Source organism: Netta rufina (assembly GCF_964035555.1).
Source record: "Netta rufina genome assembly, chromosome: 3".
Taxonomy (NCBI): Eukaryota; Metazoa; Chordata; class Aves; order Anseriformes; family Anatidae; genus Netta; species Netta rufina.
The window spans coordinates 56,673,054-56,690,651 of record NC_140125.1 but is presented as its reverse complement, the minus strand read 5'-3'; the positions used below and the strand labels follow the sequence as shown (position 1 = coordinate 56,690,651).

The 17,598-nt window shown below is 42.7% G+C and overlaps 1 protein-coding gene across 4 annotated transcripts in view; it reads right to left on the bottom strand.

Annotated features, from left to right (window-relative positions):
* ARID1B (AT-rich interaction domain 1B) overlaps positions 1-17,598 on the bottom strand; it is a gene marked incomplete at its 5' end in the record, with an annotated part of 322,379 nt that overhangs the window by 93,589 nt on the left and 211,192 nt on the right. For all 4 annotated transcript variants that reach the window (XM_084284568.1, XM_084284570.1, XM_084284569.1 and 1 more), the window contains one exon: positions 6,128-6,371. In XM_084284568.1, coding sequence (XP_084140694.1) covers positions 6,128-6,371 — 244 coding nt within the window. The remainder of the gene's footprint in view (positions 1-6,127; positions 6,372-17,598) is intronic.

Sequence of the window (17,598 nt, the reverse complement as noted above, 5' to 3'; positions counted from 1 at the left end):
TATTTGCAACACAGAAAAGAAATAAAGAGGTAAAGAGGATCGATGTTTGTGTAGGCAAATAAGAATGACAGGAAAAAAATAATCAAACTTTCATAACCAAATATACACTATCTGAAATTTCTGGAAAAAAACACACATAAGTGGGCTTCACAAAAAAGAAATAAATGAATGGGTCAGTGATTACATGCAAACAGTAATAGCTCAGTGACAGCCTTAAAGTATACAAACATATCTGTCAAATCTTGGCGGCTCTGGTGAGTCTATTTGAATTTTGCCATGTGAACCAGAGCGCATGCATAATTATGCAAAGATTTTAATTGGATTTCGACAGTCGCCTTGCTCCAGGTGGATTCGTAGCAGCGCAGGGCTAGCAGTGAGTCACGGAGCTTCAAGAAGCGGCCTGCTGCACGCACGCTGCCAGGGCACGCTCATCAGCTGCTGCCCCAGACGTTTTGCAATGGCCAGGATGGCGAAAACAGGCCTGGCAGGAGGCCGGGGAGACAAATAATGAACGGGACAAAGCACGGCCAGGGGGAGGTGCGTGGAGTTGTCTGTCTGGGGCAGGTTGATGTGGAGGGTTTGCAGAGTGCTGGATGAGCCCCTGTGCTGTGCTCGGTGGCCCCTGCAGGATGGTGAGCCACGGGGCAAAAGCAGGCACCAGCAGTCTCATCTCACACAGCAACTAGAAGCCAGAACTGCACTGTCTGGCTGTGAAATGTAAATGGTGACAAAGCAGATATTAAGCAAGTGAAAACATTACAAACTGAGAAATGAAAGCTACCGCTGAAAACCACCACCCAGGGCATGCTGGGTTTGGTGATATTTTTGGTTTGTTTGTTTGTTTTTTTCTATCCAAAGCTTAACTCAGCAATGATGAAAAACAGCAGGTTGATGGCTCTGGAATATGAAACCCTCTATTGTAAGGAAAATACAACAGGAGGAACTTGAACAGCGTGTCTCTGTCACATTTCCTTTCCTGCACCTGTTCTGGGAAGACCACCTCTGCAGAGAAGGACACCTCCCTGATCTCTCTGACCAGCTTGCAAGGAAGAGAGCAGCTTTGCCACTGCCTTCTGTAGCTCCTCAAGAAAATAGACTGAGACTATTTGCTTATTTCATGATGCCCTGAACCAACAGGTTGTTAATCAGTCGTGACCCAGGCTGAATTCTAATAGGTAACACAGGTTAGATGCTCCGTATCCTAGAATCGATGCCTCCAGACAGAGTGCTTAAAGCTTACCTGTTTTTCTTCCTCTTAAAATAAAGAAAAACTCTATGTGTTGTTCAAACCTTTCAAAAGAAAGTGTTTTAAATGATTGTTATGTGAAACATCCATGTATTTCATTCGTAAGCATTCTAGATTTGCAAAACTGCTGAATAGATGTTTTGTGCACTAGTAGTGATTAAGAACATGGCTACGTCAATGGCATTTTGTGTCCTGTTTTTTTTTTCTGGTCTCGATGCCAATGAACAGCATGCATCTTCCTTGCAACAAGCTGTTGCAAGGTTTTTGCCTCCGGAGAAGCCAAGGGGGAAATATTGATAGATGTATTAAAATAATCTTTCTAGACAGGGGGACCACGGCCATTTTACAAGGATATAACCCTCACTTGTGTTTTGCAGCTCTGTTAAGGTATCTGTAATACTTCAACAAAGAGAACAGCATTGCAAATTCACTTTCATATGGTAGTCTTCTCTCCCTCAATGTTTGAGAAGGGTCCATGCTGAATAATGCACCCGTAGCTGTGGTCAATGGAGCAAGCATGTGGAACAGCTCTATGCCAAGCAAAAGATTTTTTCAAATTCTTGTTTAAAGCAAGATCAGTCTAATCGGCTTGTCTTGCTGCAGCCATTTCTGGAAACATGACAATTATAAGGCTTCTCCTTTGATACAGCATGAAATAAAGCATTGTTCCTATTCCGATTTTTGCTTTAAAATGTCCTTTAAGACTATGACAGATGAACCATTACTCATTTTTTATTCTCTCTCTCACTACTTGCTTCATCAGCCTATCCACCACACATTGACTAACATGCACACTGAGGCAAGAAGTCCTGGTACAGCCCCCTCTGGGCACCCCATTCCCCTTTTGCCTTTTTTTTTTTTTTTGCCTGGAGTGCTACCGTAATTCTGTCCACGATGGGAAGGGAAGCAGAGAGCAGAGCTGGTCGCTGAACGGCACACATCCACTGCCTCATGCAAGTGTCCGAACTAAGAACCTGCGGGACTGTTAATCAGAGGAGGGTGCTCACCACTGGTCAGCATAAATCAAGGTGACTGACGGGAGCATTCCTAAGTGAGAGCAGCCACACATGGATTTCTTCCCGAAAACTGTAACTCCAGCTGCATTCAGGCTCCTTTGTGCAAGAGGACATCAATATAATTGTAATAATAAGAAGTACCGTGCAGTTGACGCTTAGCAGAGTGAAAATAACCTTGTTTGTTCAGGAAGTAAATGTAATAAAAGTGCAAGGCAAAATACTGATCTATGTGAAAATACTTTTATATATTTCTAAAGACAGCATTTGCTATTTATTAGTAGCGTAGCATATTCTGATTTTCAATATAAATAAAAATTGCTGCAGAGGTTTAAAAATAATCTAATCTCTTAACTCATACAAAATCTGCTCATCCATCATGGGTTAAGGGATCCCTGGCCTATCAGCAATCTTCCGCACAACTCTCAATATTAAAAATTTTTGCTGCTTGCACCACAAGGGAGAAAGAGCTGACAAAAGCCTTTGGCCGGTGAGATCAAAACTGGGGATGCTTGAGGGGGAGAAAGTGTAGTTTAGCTTATTTACATTTTTGCTTTCTTAGTAAACCGGAATGGTTGGAGCAGGAGGCATAAAAAAAAAAAAAAAAAGTGAAATTAACATCTACTAAATCTTCTGGCAACAGCAGTGCATTTTGATGATGTGCTGTGTCAGCTTCCACTAATGGTTTAGGGTTGAATCAGGCACAGTTCAAGACCTAGAGCAGTGCAGGGCATCGCATCTCATTTTTTGGAAGAACATGTACCCTAATTACAAAGATGGCTACAAAATAAAGAGACAGGGGATTCTGGCAAAGCAGAATAATGATCCACTTAACAGGGAATCAGAATACCATTTTACATCTTTAAAAATCATAAAAGAGTAAGATTTCAGTTCTGTAACAAAAATGTGTCTGAAAGAGAATTTTGAGAGAAAATGGTTAACAATTCTCTTTCCAAACTAAACACGGCAAAGTTGCTTTTTCTGCTCTTAGGGGTTAATCTCCCCGATCTATTCCAGTAACGTGCATGGAAACAAAGGCTGTATATGTGTGCCACTTACCACACGAAATATCTGTCCAGTATTTCAAAGAGTACAGGAAGGAAATGCCCACTGAGCTAGGGATGTGCCAAAGCCCGTGTTGCCTGTGCCAGTCCCTTCCCATGAAATTCACAATGTGTGATAGAAAGCAATACGGGAAGGCAGATTTGCGGTGGGGTGGGGAAGCGGCTTAAACAGGCAGTGGAACCGAGTCAGCCATTTGGGAGGTTTATTAAGGGGCTGCCTGTTTGTCTGCCCTTTTGATGTTAAATTAGTCGTCAGTTTTGTTGCAGCGAAGGAGGCATCGGGAAAAGGATGCTTCTCTTCCAGCAAACCCTGGGAAAGCAACACCTTTATTTTAACGGCCTTCCCACCAAGAACCCCCTGCAACATTTTGGCTTTCCCCAGCCATAGCTATCAGCAACACAACAGCTGCTCATTTTACAATGACTTGCTGGAGAGAGAATGATTGAAAGAGCCAATCTATGTCACATGGAGAAGCTGTGGCACAACATCGCAGGAGGTAATAGGAGAGGAATGAGGTCAGAACAAACAAGGGTAGGGTGAGAAGGCAGAGGAAAATAGCAGCGAACAAAATTATTGAAGGAGAGATGCTAGACTACACAATGTATGTTTAAAAACAGCTACAACAGCCCCAGAAATGCAAACAAGCTCCGGATTAGTTTTTTCCAGTGCCTCATGAATATGGCAGATGGGAAAAGCCACAAAACCCCAGTAACGAAGCGCAATGGTGGGAATGCAGTTAGGTGAACGGGGAGAGGGATGAGCACAGTGTCGCTCACATGGCTTGGAAACCCGAGCACCCAGCAGCGTCCCACTAGTCACGGGGTTTTAAATAGCAGTTTTACTCATTTCATTCTGTAGCTTGAGAGAAGCAGCAGCAGCAGCAGAGCTAATGCAGCTGCCTGGTTTTCTTCTGAAGACAGCGATGCATTAGCTCTCACCTGAGAGCTCACCTTTAGCAAAACAGCTACAGAGAGCGGGAATTGGCCCAAGCTGGGGAACCAGCAGCAGGCGATTTTGATTTAGTGCCATTCATAAAAACGCTTCCTGAGGAAGAGGTGCTTTGTGTTACTGTAACAGACTAGAAAATTGGCATTCAAAATGGTGACACGGTCTGTATGAAGAGCTAATACTTTTCATTAGGCCAGTCACAAAAACAAGCTTTTGGGCTCAGCTGAAGCGAAGTGACTCTAACCCTGACCTTTCAGCCCAAAGCCCTTCTATTTTTACCCCAAAGGAATTAACTGGTTTGATAAAAGTTATTACTTTTCCCTACAAACTGTCCTGCTTACATCCTTATCTGTCATGGTTACAATAAAGCTATTTTCAACTTCACAACACTCTCCCTGTATTCAGCAACCAGGCTGCTAAAATATCCATCAATTTATTTGCCTGAATCTGACTGTTCAGAGATATTCAAAATTTAATCAAGCCGAGATTTTCCCAAGAAATCAGAACATCAGTCTGCAAACAGAAGCCAAGACTTCCTGTAAAGCCAACAAATCTGGGTCCTGACTGTAAAGCGCAAGGATTAGTTCAGGCTGTGGGAACTATTACCTTTCCTCCTAGGTGGACTATTTGACTTCACTCAACAACAGGGACAGGCTTTGATGCCACACAGTGGGAGCTGTGTCGCGAATACAGGGTCACCACCCTTCCTGTAATGCACAGGGCTCCTGTCCCATCGCTCTTCCTGCTGTTCCTGCCCCACCTGAGCACATCCTGCCAGCCCAAGTGGCTGGAGAGGAAAGAAATGACTGCAGGGCATGTGTGCAGCATCAGGGCTTGACACACTCATTTAGGATGCAACCTTCATGCGCATGCTGAGCTTACTCCCCTTTGCTTATCTAGCTTGACCTCTGTTTATAGTTAGGCACGGACATTTCACTCACATACCTTTGTACTGAATACCAAAACACACACTGCTCACTACATCTTAACTTGCATCTGGTCTACAGCACATCTAATGAATAGACATTACTATTTTTGTTTTTTAACTGAGCTCCATCGCTTATTTTTTGTGTTTTTGTCAGCTACTGATATCACCCCAGGGTAGTGCTAGCACTGTTCTATTCTCAGCATTCAAAATATCAGAAAACAATAAAAAAATGAGCATCAGAAAGGGAACAAACTCATCTTAAATACCAAACATGCCATTTTTTTCTTCCGGGTACCTTAAAAAATTTTCACAAATTTCTGAACGTACATTAATGATCTTGTGTCAACTCTACGTGACACAAAAGAGCAAGTGGCAAACACGCCACCATCATTTACATTACTTTTAGTGGAGCTGAATTCCTAGTAAAACGTTGACCTTTGCAAATATAAATTAATATCTTATAAGAAATATTGTATTCAAATTTTACCAAATAACATTTTCTTAACACAGGGTTGGAAAACCTCTGCCTCATACTAAGGGGTCTTAAGCCACCATACAACTCCAAGAGCTGAAGACAACAAAAATACACAGTAAAAATAAAAATGGGACCCTGCAAGTAACAGAGGAATGTGACAGATGGATGATAAATGAACCAAACACAAAAATTAGGATCAATTATTTGGACTGGCCCATGAATAAGACATTTAACAAATACACATGTGGAGTCACGTTCAGAATTTTGAGAGCTCTGAGGGCTTGGTAGCGGAAATTATCCCTGCTTTATTTATGCATTCTTTTTTTTCAGAAAAAGACCCTGAAAACGCAAGATTTTCCTAAACTGATGAATTATCAATCTAAACGTATTTTTTCTTTAACATATATAATTATAAACCTTTGTATTGATTTTATTTGTTGGAACAAGCTTACCTGGAATACTTGCTGGAGAAATGGGACCAGACCTCGACTGGTTGCTTCCAACAGGAGAGCCTACAGGGGAAGGCGATGGGCCCCCAGGGATGCCAGAGAGATGTGGAGAAGCATGAGGGGAGAATGGAGACTGTGCGGGGTTGCTCTGCTCCCCTTGGCTGCTTGTAGAGCCTGATGCGCTAACAGCTGAGCTCAGCGTTGCTTCAGTTCCAGTCGGCAAGTCATCAATGGATCCAGACAGATCCTGAGGAAAAAGGAGAAAGAACCTAAGTAAGAACTAATACACGAGCCTCAGGACACGAGAACTGGCATGGTGACGAGGTCCATTTGTTTACTTATTACAGCAGATAACTAAGAGGTTTTCTTTAATGCTGGTTCATGTAGTTAAATGATGGTAGAAAATGAGGATAGTACATACAATTCTCAGTTTAATCTCTAATTCTTTTGAGAAAAAGAACAAGCAAGGGTAACAAATGAATTGGAACCAAATTCATTCAACATTGAGTTTAACCTTTTCCATCTGGATTAAGCTTTCAAAATTAATCCCACAAATTCTGCCTGAGCATACTAAAGCTAATGAAAATGATACATCAGTTTCACTTTCACACAGTATTTCATTTTGGGGTTTGCTCCCGTTAGAATCACAGCTTATTCACTTCCCTCTTTAAACCATCACTAGAATGACAGAAGAAGGGTATAAAATGTGCAGCCTTCCTAATACTCGTGTTCAGTTCCTTTGCCTTGCAGACGAGAGACAAAAACAAGGCCCAGCCCTGTGCAGCAACACAGGACCCACTGGCCACCTAGGAGTAAGGAAGGCTGCTTCTCTACTTCCATCATATCTACTTCCATCAGTTTGACTAGCATCCAAGCTCACAGTTTCTCTACAATTTTATTTGAGTGCACTGCAAAACAGCTGTTTCGTTTCAGTTCATAACTGTTGCATTTTCAATGTTTTCAATGAGAAATTTCCTCCAGTGGTCAAAGCACATCTCAATTCTAACTACAAGTTGCTGGGCACATTCCCTAAAGCTATAGTTAACACTGTTCTTTGGATCTGTGGGAGTAATTTGCTTTTAAATCATTGTAAAATCAGATAAGAAGAAACAAGAATGTTGTGACAAAGCAAGCATGTGCCCCTTAACTCTCAGGAAAAATGTTAATTCCTGAGCATGACAAAAAGATCTCAAGCAAACAAAAAAGCACAAAGATAGCTGCGCCTCCATCAGCTGTTGGTGAGGCACAAGTTAGGGAGCACACTGCTATTTCTATTAGTGAATTAAGGCAGAGAGCTATTTCACAGATGAAACAAATCATGAAATGACCTTTGGGGCTTCAAGTAATTGAGATGACACAGAGCGTGTTGCTTTTGTTGATAGTTATTTCATTTGTCTGACTCATGCAAGTTGTTCCACTGGAGACAACGGGACCAGAGACTTGAGGAGTGAAAAGACAGCTGGGCTTTGCCTGGGCAAGGAGCTCAAGAAGCAACAACTTAGTGCTATCTCACCTTTATCACAAAAATAAAGTTATTTTTTGGAGTTACGCAACCTGGACAAGATTCAAAGTGGTGTATTCAGAATGAGTGCTGCCTGATCCCCATTACAAGGGGCTCCCAGTTAGTCTCCCCTAATAGACAGTCAGTCTTCCAAGGCATGGACATAGTAGGATTAGCAGTTTAAACACCAGGAGCATTCATAAAAAACCACCTAGAATGCTATGTGCTATTCCCCCTTTGCGTAAAGGTGTACAGCTGGCCCAACTTAGCTCTATCCAGGACACCTCACAGACTGTATTTCCAAATGTGAACTAGACACAAGACTTCAGGCACAGCTCTCACCACAGCTTCATTTTGCTTTTTCCGACAAGCACAAAATTGTATTTGTATTTCATTAGGCATATGAAAAACAAAGATTGAAGTTTTCGAAGTTAATTTACGTGTGAACTCTGCATTCACTTGAGAATAGAGTTCCAAGTCCCTACAAATGGAAATTTAATTGTGATGCTGGCAATAAACCATTTTCATTGTCTCTTTTCTGAAACTATTAACTTTAGGAAATGTAAACACTGCCGTTTGATGCTGCATACAGTAACGCCAGGGATTTTCACAGGAGAAGGTACCTGACAAACAGGTAAGCAATTACTGCTTCTCCATACATCACACGGCATTCTTATAAATGGAATCAAATCGCTGCTGTCGTAACGTGTAACAAACGCTGCAGGAAGTGCTGATGAAACAAATGCTGCTGAAAAGCATGTAATGAAACCCCGAAAGCCGAATGCCACAGAAGAGAGCATATTCAAAACGAACACAAATTCTGCGTAAAAAAATAGATGGGCACCCAACTGATAAAAGATACTGAAACGCGTGGTTTTATGTTTGGAATAACACAGTTTTTAAATGGTGTTTGGATTAAAGTGTTCACTTGCTGCAGTAAGCCACACGGTACTTGAAAAACCAGCAAACCAAAATAAGGGAAACCCATGAAGCAGTTAGTAGTGTCTGTGAGGAAATTTTCTCTGCAGAGACTGAGGCAAACCTTGCCCGTTCAGCCCAGCACCTCCCTGGCTTGCTGCGTGTGGCTGTGGGAGCACGCGGGGCCAGGACGAGGCTCATTTCTCCACAGGCCGCATCATGGCTCCTCGTTCCGCTAATCTCCCGTGGGGGTGTCAAGTCCCAGGCATTTCCTCAAGTCCATGCCTTCAAGGGATTTCCTCACGAACCTGATGCAACTCATTCATAAAAGCAGAAAAGAAGGGAAGAGGAAAGCTTCTGTGATGCCAGCCAACCTGAAGCGCCACCCTGCGCCACCCTGCCCCCAGAAATGGCGGGCGCAGCAGCCAGGCAGGCCCCAGTCACGGCGCGCCTCACAGCAGCACGAGCAGCAGGATTTCTTTTCGAGGCCGGGAAACGCACAGGGACACGTCCAATTCATCGAACTCATCTGCCAAGGGTGTTATCATGGCAACAGGATCAACCAGATCAATCGCAAACGCTGATAATAAGGCTGCTCCTAGGGGCATGAAGGGCTCTTGTCTATCCGGATGCCTGCGCGACGCTCCACAACCTCTACTTTGTGTTACAGGGGGCTAAAATGAGAATCATCTGCCCCTCTGCGCAGTTTGTGAACCATTATTGTGTGTTTTTTCCTAACCTGTGCTTCATGGCCTTACCTAGTCTTTTAAGGCAGAAAGCATGAGTAGGTGAGCAACCGGGAAACTTCCAGCACACAAAGGCTTTAGAAACACCTCTGTTATCCACAAAAGCTAATTGGGAAATTAAAGAGCAGCAGAAGAAAGACTTTATGTGAAGCACCTGGACCGAAAGAGCACAAGTTGGCTTTCTGTTCTCCTATTATCAGTATTTTAATGCCTGCTTTTCCCTCAGCATAGCAGAACAGTAATGAAGTCCTGCCACTTCCACATCACAAACATTTATTTGTAGAGAAGATATTGTACACGTACACATCATATATGTAAATTATATGGATTTACTTGCATTTACTTAGCATATCCATACGTAAAGCTATTAAAAAGCCTGCTAATAAGAGAAATTCACAGTGGTTTAAGCATACAGCCTAGTTAACAAAGAAGCTCTGTAACTAATACTCCTCTAGAGGACAATTTAGTCAGCAGGGCACCAACTCTATTCTTCTTTTATAAGTACTATCAGATCTATGATGCCTGTAAAGAACAGAGAGACCTTACTTACTGCATCTCATTCAAACCAAGGCACCTTCAAGCTACAGTGCTTCCATTTATCTTGTTGGAAAGTTGGCAGGTTAGGTAATTGCAGGGATTCTTTTAAGGGGCTGAAGTCCCCATACCCTAAGGCATGTCTTAAATTCTGCCTCTTTTCAGAGGTTTTATCTGGTAAGCACTCATTTCTTTGAGTAAAACGTAGCAGGTCTAGAATTACCAGAAAACTCTTGTTATACAGACCTGGTTCTTGAACAATAATTTTACTGCTCTTGCCTATGGTATTGGTATGGCTGTATTTTCAAATGTGATACCAAATCTAAGGAAAAAGAGAGGGAAGACAATTTTTTTTTTTTCTCCATCACATATCCATATCAAAATTCTGTATTCTCTGTCATCTTTACATTCTGTATTATTCAGGACAGCTTTCCAAGTTCATTTCGAGATTACACCTTGATTATAAACTGAAATGTCCCTATGCAGGAGTTCTCTCTTTTAGTTAAGTGTTTTATCTCTATCTTCACTTCTAGCCTCACCTTCCACCCATGCACAACCTTTATCCTTGTCCCTGTGACAAGTACAAGAGCTAAAATGAACAGGATCACATTGTGCTCAGGATTATAATGTTATGCCTTCCTGGTGGTATGATCTTATCAGGCTGACAAGAGAGCCACTCTTGGAATAGCACACCAATTTACAATTGCAGCACAGCCAGCAAGGGGTAGAAGGAAGTAAACTGCACAGAGGCACGAAACCCACAGCTACCTGCAAACAGAGCACATGAAAAAACACACAGACATTCATATATAATAATATAATACAATGTAATATAATATAATCTTATCCAAGGAGTATTCCTCGATCCAATAAATAGCAAGGAGGAGACTTCAGTAACTTGCTAACACCACCACGATTTTACACACGAAGTGTGACAGGATTAGAGCACTCACTACGGAGCAAAAATTTACACTGCAAACACTTCATGCAGTTGCTGGTTTTGCTCAGGAATGTCCCAGCAGCCATAAAACGTAAACAAGATTTTACTGGAGGAATCCCTTGCTAAATACCCACAGCTGAAAAACGATGAGTGCTTCCTCTGAAGTCAGTAAAACTGAAAAGTGCCCAACAGGCCTAGCAGATAGCCAGAGCCTTGCTAAATGATGTCCCACACTGCTAAATGACTGCTTAAATTCACTGACAGATTTCTGGGGTTTGGGGGTCTCTCAATGGGTTTCTGCATAGCGTATACAGCCCCGGGGTTATTTAAACTTAAAGCTGCCTGCCTGCACGGCCCGAGCCACCCTTACTCCACCCAGGCCTTTCTGTGGTGTTTTTGTTAGGACGGGGGACAATACTGCTTAAAAGGCAGAGTCCCGCAGGAAATATTCATCGCCTCAATGCGAGTCACCGCTTTAGCAGTGAAATTATATATACACACAAACATATTTTACATATAAGTATGTAAATATACATTCACGCAGACATCCACTTGGCTATTGTTTTGGAACCACGGGGGATTATGAACAATATGCTCTGTAATTGAGATTAACTTTGAACAAATCATTTGGCTGACACACACACATACGCGCACAAAGAAAAAACCCACAATAGCTCTGTTTAAATTTCAAGATATTTGTAAGACCTCTTTTCATCACAAAGAAGCCTATAATAGCACGTTTCAAGAAGACTTCCAAAGGCCCTGCTGGTCACATTGTCTAGACAGCAAGCGAGCTAACAGCCTCCTGCTTCCTGCGCAACTGGGAAAACACACAGGCACCGAGCCATGGGGACGAGGAAAACCCCAAAAACCCCTTCGTGGTCAGAGCCTCCCACCCCCTCAACAGGTGTCCTCCCGCCAGGCCAGATGCATTGTGAATATGCTAAACATATTTAATGCACATCCTTAAAAAATCTTGTTTAATGGGACACGCGTTGGAACAAACCCAAACTTTGACAATATTTGGGCAGAGGTACTTTTTAGCTAGCCATGGTGCTTGGCAGACCTACTTCATCCCACTTACTGTACTTCAGTGTTGTTAAATAAATTTTAACTTTAACCCGTCTATAGTAAACTACTTGTGCAATAGTCTAGATGAAGAAAATTCTAAGTATATGGTAAAAACACTAGCCTCTTGCAGTAATTTTAATCCCACATTCCTTAAAACATCTGGTACGTTGTAAGGGCTCCTATCAGCATCAAATACCTTCTCTAAGAAGTTACACAGGGAAGTCCCCCAGGATGCAAAACCTTCTTCCACCAAGCCCTGTACTCACTTAAGCAACTGAGAAAGAGCATAAGCAAATAACGCAGTGCCAGTGCTCAGCCTTCTTTCTTTTCAAGCTGTGGGATTCTGGAATCACACCAGTATTACAGAAATTATCTACAGAAAGACAACCTGGGAAAGCAGATTCAAGTCACAGCTTACTACCTAATCACTAAGCAAATGACTGTTTTGGACAGTTCTTACTTTTAATTTGGATATGAAATTAATTCCCAGTCTTAAAAAAGTCCCTCTGGTTAAAGCAGCACGGAAAATATTTGTTTCTAAGAAAAGTGAGTCCTAATAAGTAAATACTTGCAGAGAGCGAGGAAAGAACAAAGGAGGGCTGATACTTTTTTTATTACTTTTTATTTTTTTAACTCAAGCTGATATGAATTTCTGTGCTAACTTTAACTGACCTGGGTTTTCTCTGAACATTCACTGAATGGGAAGTTTCATCTGGCAAATGTAAGTAGACTCAGTGCAAAGTCAGAAACTAAGAGCTATACCACTATTTATTTTATTTAAGGTATCCCCTGGTCCTACAACACGAATACCAGAGCACACATGATGAGGCAGTGCGCAGCCTCAATGGCTGAGACCTGGGGAGAGCTGATGGCAGGACCTGGCCCCGTTTTGCTCACTCACACACCACAAAGACCTCACGGGCTGCTTGCACAGGGCCACCTCACCTGCTGCCTTTCCATGTGGGAGACAGAGAAGCCATTCAGGAGGCAGCAGCCAACTATTTCTTCTCGAGCACAGATAAGTTTGGGCACCCGAGCTGTTAGGACTACGTGGGAGGAGAGGCTGTGGCTGCAGGCATTCCTCCCTGCATGTGTGCCCGCAGGCCTGGCTGCCACCCAAACTGGGAGCACAATCTTCTTCTCCTTGATATGGCATCTCACAGTGGCAAGCGATTTCCAATCCATTTTAAAAAGACAGAATTGTTTCTTGCTACATTTGCTTGACAAGCAAGGGATCTCTGTTAGCACGACAACTTTAATTCAAATGTAAAATCCAAACCAAACAACTGTTGACCTGATACAGATCTGCAAGAAGAAAAGTAGGGTCTGACCATGGCAAATTCACTCCAGTGCTCGTATCTGGATGGTTTTGGACCACACTGCACAAACTGCTAGACCCTATAATTTCAAAAAGTACATTAATTTTTTAGGAACTAATCCTAGCATAAACCTGTGTCTATCCAGGGCAAAGCTTCTTTTTGTGCATTTTAAACTACTGTATGAATTTTTAACTATTTTAAACTATATATGGAGAAATGTCTCCATTTCTTTGGATGACATACGACTGGTTTATACCCTTGAGGTTCCTGCAAATCCAAACCCATACGAATTGATCAGCTACCACGTTACAGCAATCTAACCAGCTTGTGATATGCCCATGACACGAGACTAGAAGAGGTTGTGAAGACAGATACGGTCACACTCATGTGCTTGCACTGCTCCACGATGCGATCTGACTTGCTTGTCCAGACGAGAGCTTTATGGCAGAAACAACTTAGGGCAATTAGAAATTCAGAACCGACAGAGTAGCCTCGAGAACGACACGAAAGCAGGGCCAGCTACGCACCTCGCTGGCAGTGCTGCGTGCCCGGCATTATGTGGTCTGCAGTTCCCTGGCAGTTAATGGGATGGGGGCTCCTGAGGTCTCCAGCTGCATCACAAAAGCTCCTCATGCCATAAAAAAGTTGATACTTTACAAACATCGACTCCCATGTATGAAACAATAAATAGTAATGACCCATGTGCTATCAAAGCAAATTGACAAAGCCTAGCAAGGACTGTAAACAGGTAAGATGCAGAGCTTGTCTGACAACAATACTTTTTTATATCGGAAGTAAACAGTAAATCTCCAGAACAGGAAAACAATAACACGGCATCTCTCAGGATACAAACCTCACTGTTTATCTCTGAAGCAGAATGCTTAGCACGTAGAATTTCTGGGAATAAAATTTAAAAACAAACAGCCAGGAACCCTTAGGAGCCATTTGTTTCCTCGGTATTATAGCAAAGAAAAATTCTCAGCCAACAACTCTCGTAGCTACAGCAAATAAATTATCAACATTTAAAACACCCAAATCAATGAAAACAACAAACTGCCGCCAAGTCTAGGAAAGAAAAGTTGAATTTGCGTAACAGCGACCTAATAAAATCTGCTCGCGCTCATACTACCACTCATTCAGCTTCCTCAGTGTCAATATTAAACATACACAAACACAAAATCCCTGCCATTACAGCTAAGTTTTTTCATTTGAAGAACAACAAGGTAAGATGTAACTTCCTTCCTTTGCACCTCGTTGGGTTACAACCATTTTCTAGACCATGTCCTACTTCCCCATGGGGAAGACAGGCTCAATTGGTAGGATAAAACAGAAAATAAGCAGACTGAAGGTGAATAGGCATTAATCTAGAACCTTTCAAGCTCTTTGGTGCTTATTTTGGAGATCACCATCCTCCTTCAGTAGGCTTAAAATCTGCATGGCCACTGGACAGCCGCACTGCTGGTCAGTCCAACCTGCTTCTGCTTCTGTCCCGACCCTATGCCGAACCAAACATCACAAAGCCACAAGGAAAACACCGCATGCCTCTTCCTCCCCCTCCCGTCACTTGCTCTGCTTTCACAATTGGCTTTGAGAGCAATCTGAACAAGCAGGCAAGAGGAGGAATACTGAGTCACAAGACAGGTGAGTATCAACTTGGACAAAAGGGTATGAGACAGAAGAACAGAACAAGACATTACCAAAAGAATATATGGGTCAGTAGGTCTGAAAAAGACCTAAAATTTCGGCAGGAGCAGCAGCGACATGATTGAGGAATTATTACTTACTCCCTTTATTCCCTTTACTTTGGCTCCCATGCTCGTGGAAGCTTGCAGCACAGGCAGTCAGAAATAGACCATCTGTCTCGAGACTACGTATTCAAAAACCCGAGACTTTGCAGGTGCAGCTCAAGCAAGAAGCAAATATCACTTCAGGATACCATGGCATGAAATGTGATAAAATTCACAGTATGTCTATGCTGCAGCATGCCTGCACTTGATTGCAGCGCCGAGACTCTCAACAGGTCTGCGAAGGGCAGCTCTGGTAGGAGAAGCTCTTTCATTATGGCCACACAGCCTCGCACAGCTCGATGTACCCTATGTCTACTACTACTGTTTACTCCTGCATCACAACACACCCGTCTTGCAATTATAAATTAATGTCTTTCCATACCTGCTTCGCAGATTACCCCATACTGCATTCAGGAGGCATCAGCCAGGCTGTTAAAATAAGTTTGGACCTATGATACAATTTGATTTGGAGATCTGGAGTTGAGAAACCAGAAGAAGTGTCGGTCCAACAATCAATCGCCCGCTGATCACTGAAGACAGACCTTTCCACCCCACGGTAAAGTAGGCAGGTTGATAACAAGTGAGCTGCTCTGATAGCCCGAAGCTGTATGTGGACCACAATAAAGAGCAGAATAACTGATGAACCTGTACACCCAAGGTTTAAAAGCTCTTGATCTACAGCACTTGCCTTTTTTTGGCATATTAATACCCTTTGTAGGAGTCATGGTTTGATAAAGGAGGTGTCCCAGCAGGTGAGCGTGAGAATGAAGATTTACAAAACACAGTTTTCCATTAGCTCGGGGACTGTGCATGCATCATAGTGTGCCTCTCTTCTCTCTCCCCCACAAATCTGTGTAACCAAATACTGCAATTACACAAGATGGTAAATAAGCCAGAGACACATCTTGAACTTCAAAAACACAAGTGCTCCACTAACTTTTCACCTCTTCCTCTTTAATCACATGCTGAAAGCAGGTAAAAACGCATACACCAAGAACAGTGGTAGATGTTAGAAATGCCTTTTTTCTTTTTTTTTTAAGAGACTGAATAAAGAGACTTGCCTCAGAGAACAGCATTAATTAACAAAGTCTCATTTAACAAAACTGGAACTAACTGGATATGCTGTGCTATACTGGTGGGGCAGGCAGAAATTAGTGTCACAATGTTCTCCACAATAAATTCAGCTGAATTTGCCTCTCCAGACTCATTCTCTTGGCATCATGCAGGACTCTCTCACGCTTCTCCCTCCTGGGCTTCCTTTCGTTTTTCTGAAGCTAACACGACTCCAGGGGTGCCCAGTTCAACGACCAGCAGAGCACAAACAAACGGGGCTGATCGCTTCACGCACACCCACGTGTACACGAACTGCTTGCTCCTTTCTGAGGTTTATGGGCCATAACAGCAAAATCAAATGATTATGCTTCAAGAGCTGTTCGCTCACCCCTCCTACCTTTTCATTTCCAAGTAACCCGGGAAAAGGATGGCAGATGAAATTCGAGGCAGTAATAAGGCAGAAAAAACTTTCAACTCTTTTCTCACACGCACTAGCTAGAACCAGATTCCCTAATCACCCCAAATTCTGTAGGCCACATCTCCTCACCATAATTCAGTCCTGGCTGGGCACACTATTGTGCAAAATAATTGAGCTGCAAGGGAACATGATATTTTGAGATGATACGGCTTTAACAGACTTGGGTAGAACTCACATTTCAGAAACCTCTGTATAAATTTCAAAAGGCTTTTGAAATCTTAGAAAGGTGTCTCGGCCTCAGATTTCTTTTGAAATAGTATCTTGATTACACTAGTAGGAAGGATAACTTGTAGTGCTTCCTCCAATTAAGCTTTAAGAAAAAAATCTCAAAGGCCAATACCCTCCCCTGCCTCCTGTTAAGCATGCTGTCCTAGACGTGGTTCACAAATGTTGTTTTCTGGGTGGGAAGGGTTATCTCGAGGCTAAGGCAACAACATGGTTGTCCTAATCACTGAATGCATTACGCCAATCTTTATCCAGCAGGTTTGCAATTTTAGGCACACTTCTGAACTCCAACACGTGAGGACAAACAGGAAAAGTCGCTACATAAGTCTTAAACCATATCGACTATGAAATCTATGGGGAAAAAATGCCAATTACTGTTGTTCTTTAATTACTAGATTTTAGAAAGAGAAGACTTCAATGGTGGATTGTGAAAGCCAGCTTTCTGTGAGTTTCTGAGTACCTCAGCATGCTTGAAAGCTGCATTTTTTTTTCTTGTCTTAGAAAATACAAGGAGTCCCAAGATCTACTAGACAAAGCTTTCAATGAGACTGTTCCTCCAAAACTTTTCTTGCCTTGAGGAAGGAGGCTGGTATTACATTGAACTACAAATCAATGCAATTCTAATAAACACACTGTGAAAAAACTCCAAGAAAGCCGAGCGAGGATGTGCAATGTACAGCATCAGCCAAAATGTGGCTGCTGCTCCCTGGACGACGATGAGTGGTCTACTTGGTAGTGCCATATTGAACAGGAGATCCCCACCTCCCCCACTGTGCGTTACCCTGCCCTGGACCTGAGGTGCCAGTTGTCCTTTCCCAACACCTGCCAGGCCTTGGACCTGCTGCAGTTCCCTCCAGCAAGTACCACTGTGGTACCACAAAGCCCACAAAGACCTTGTGGAT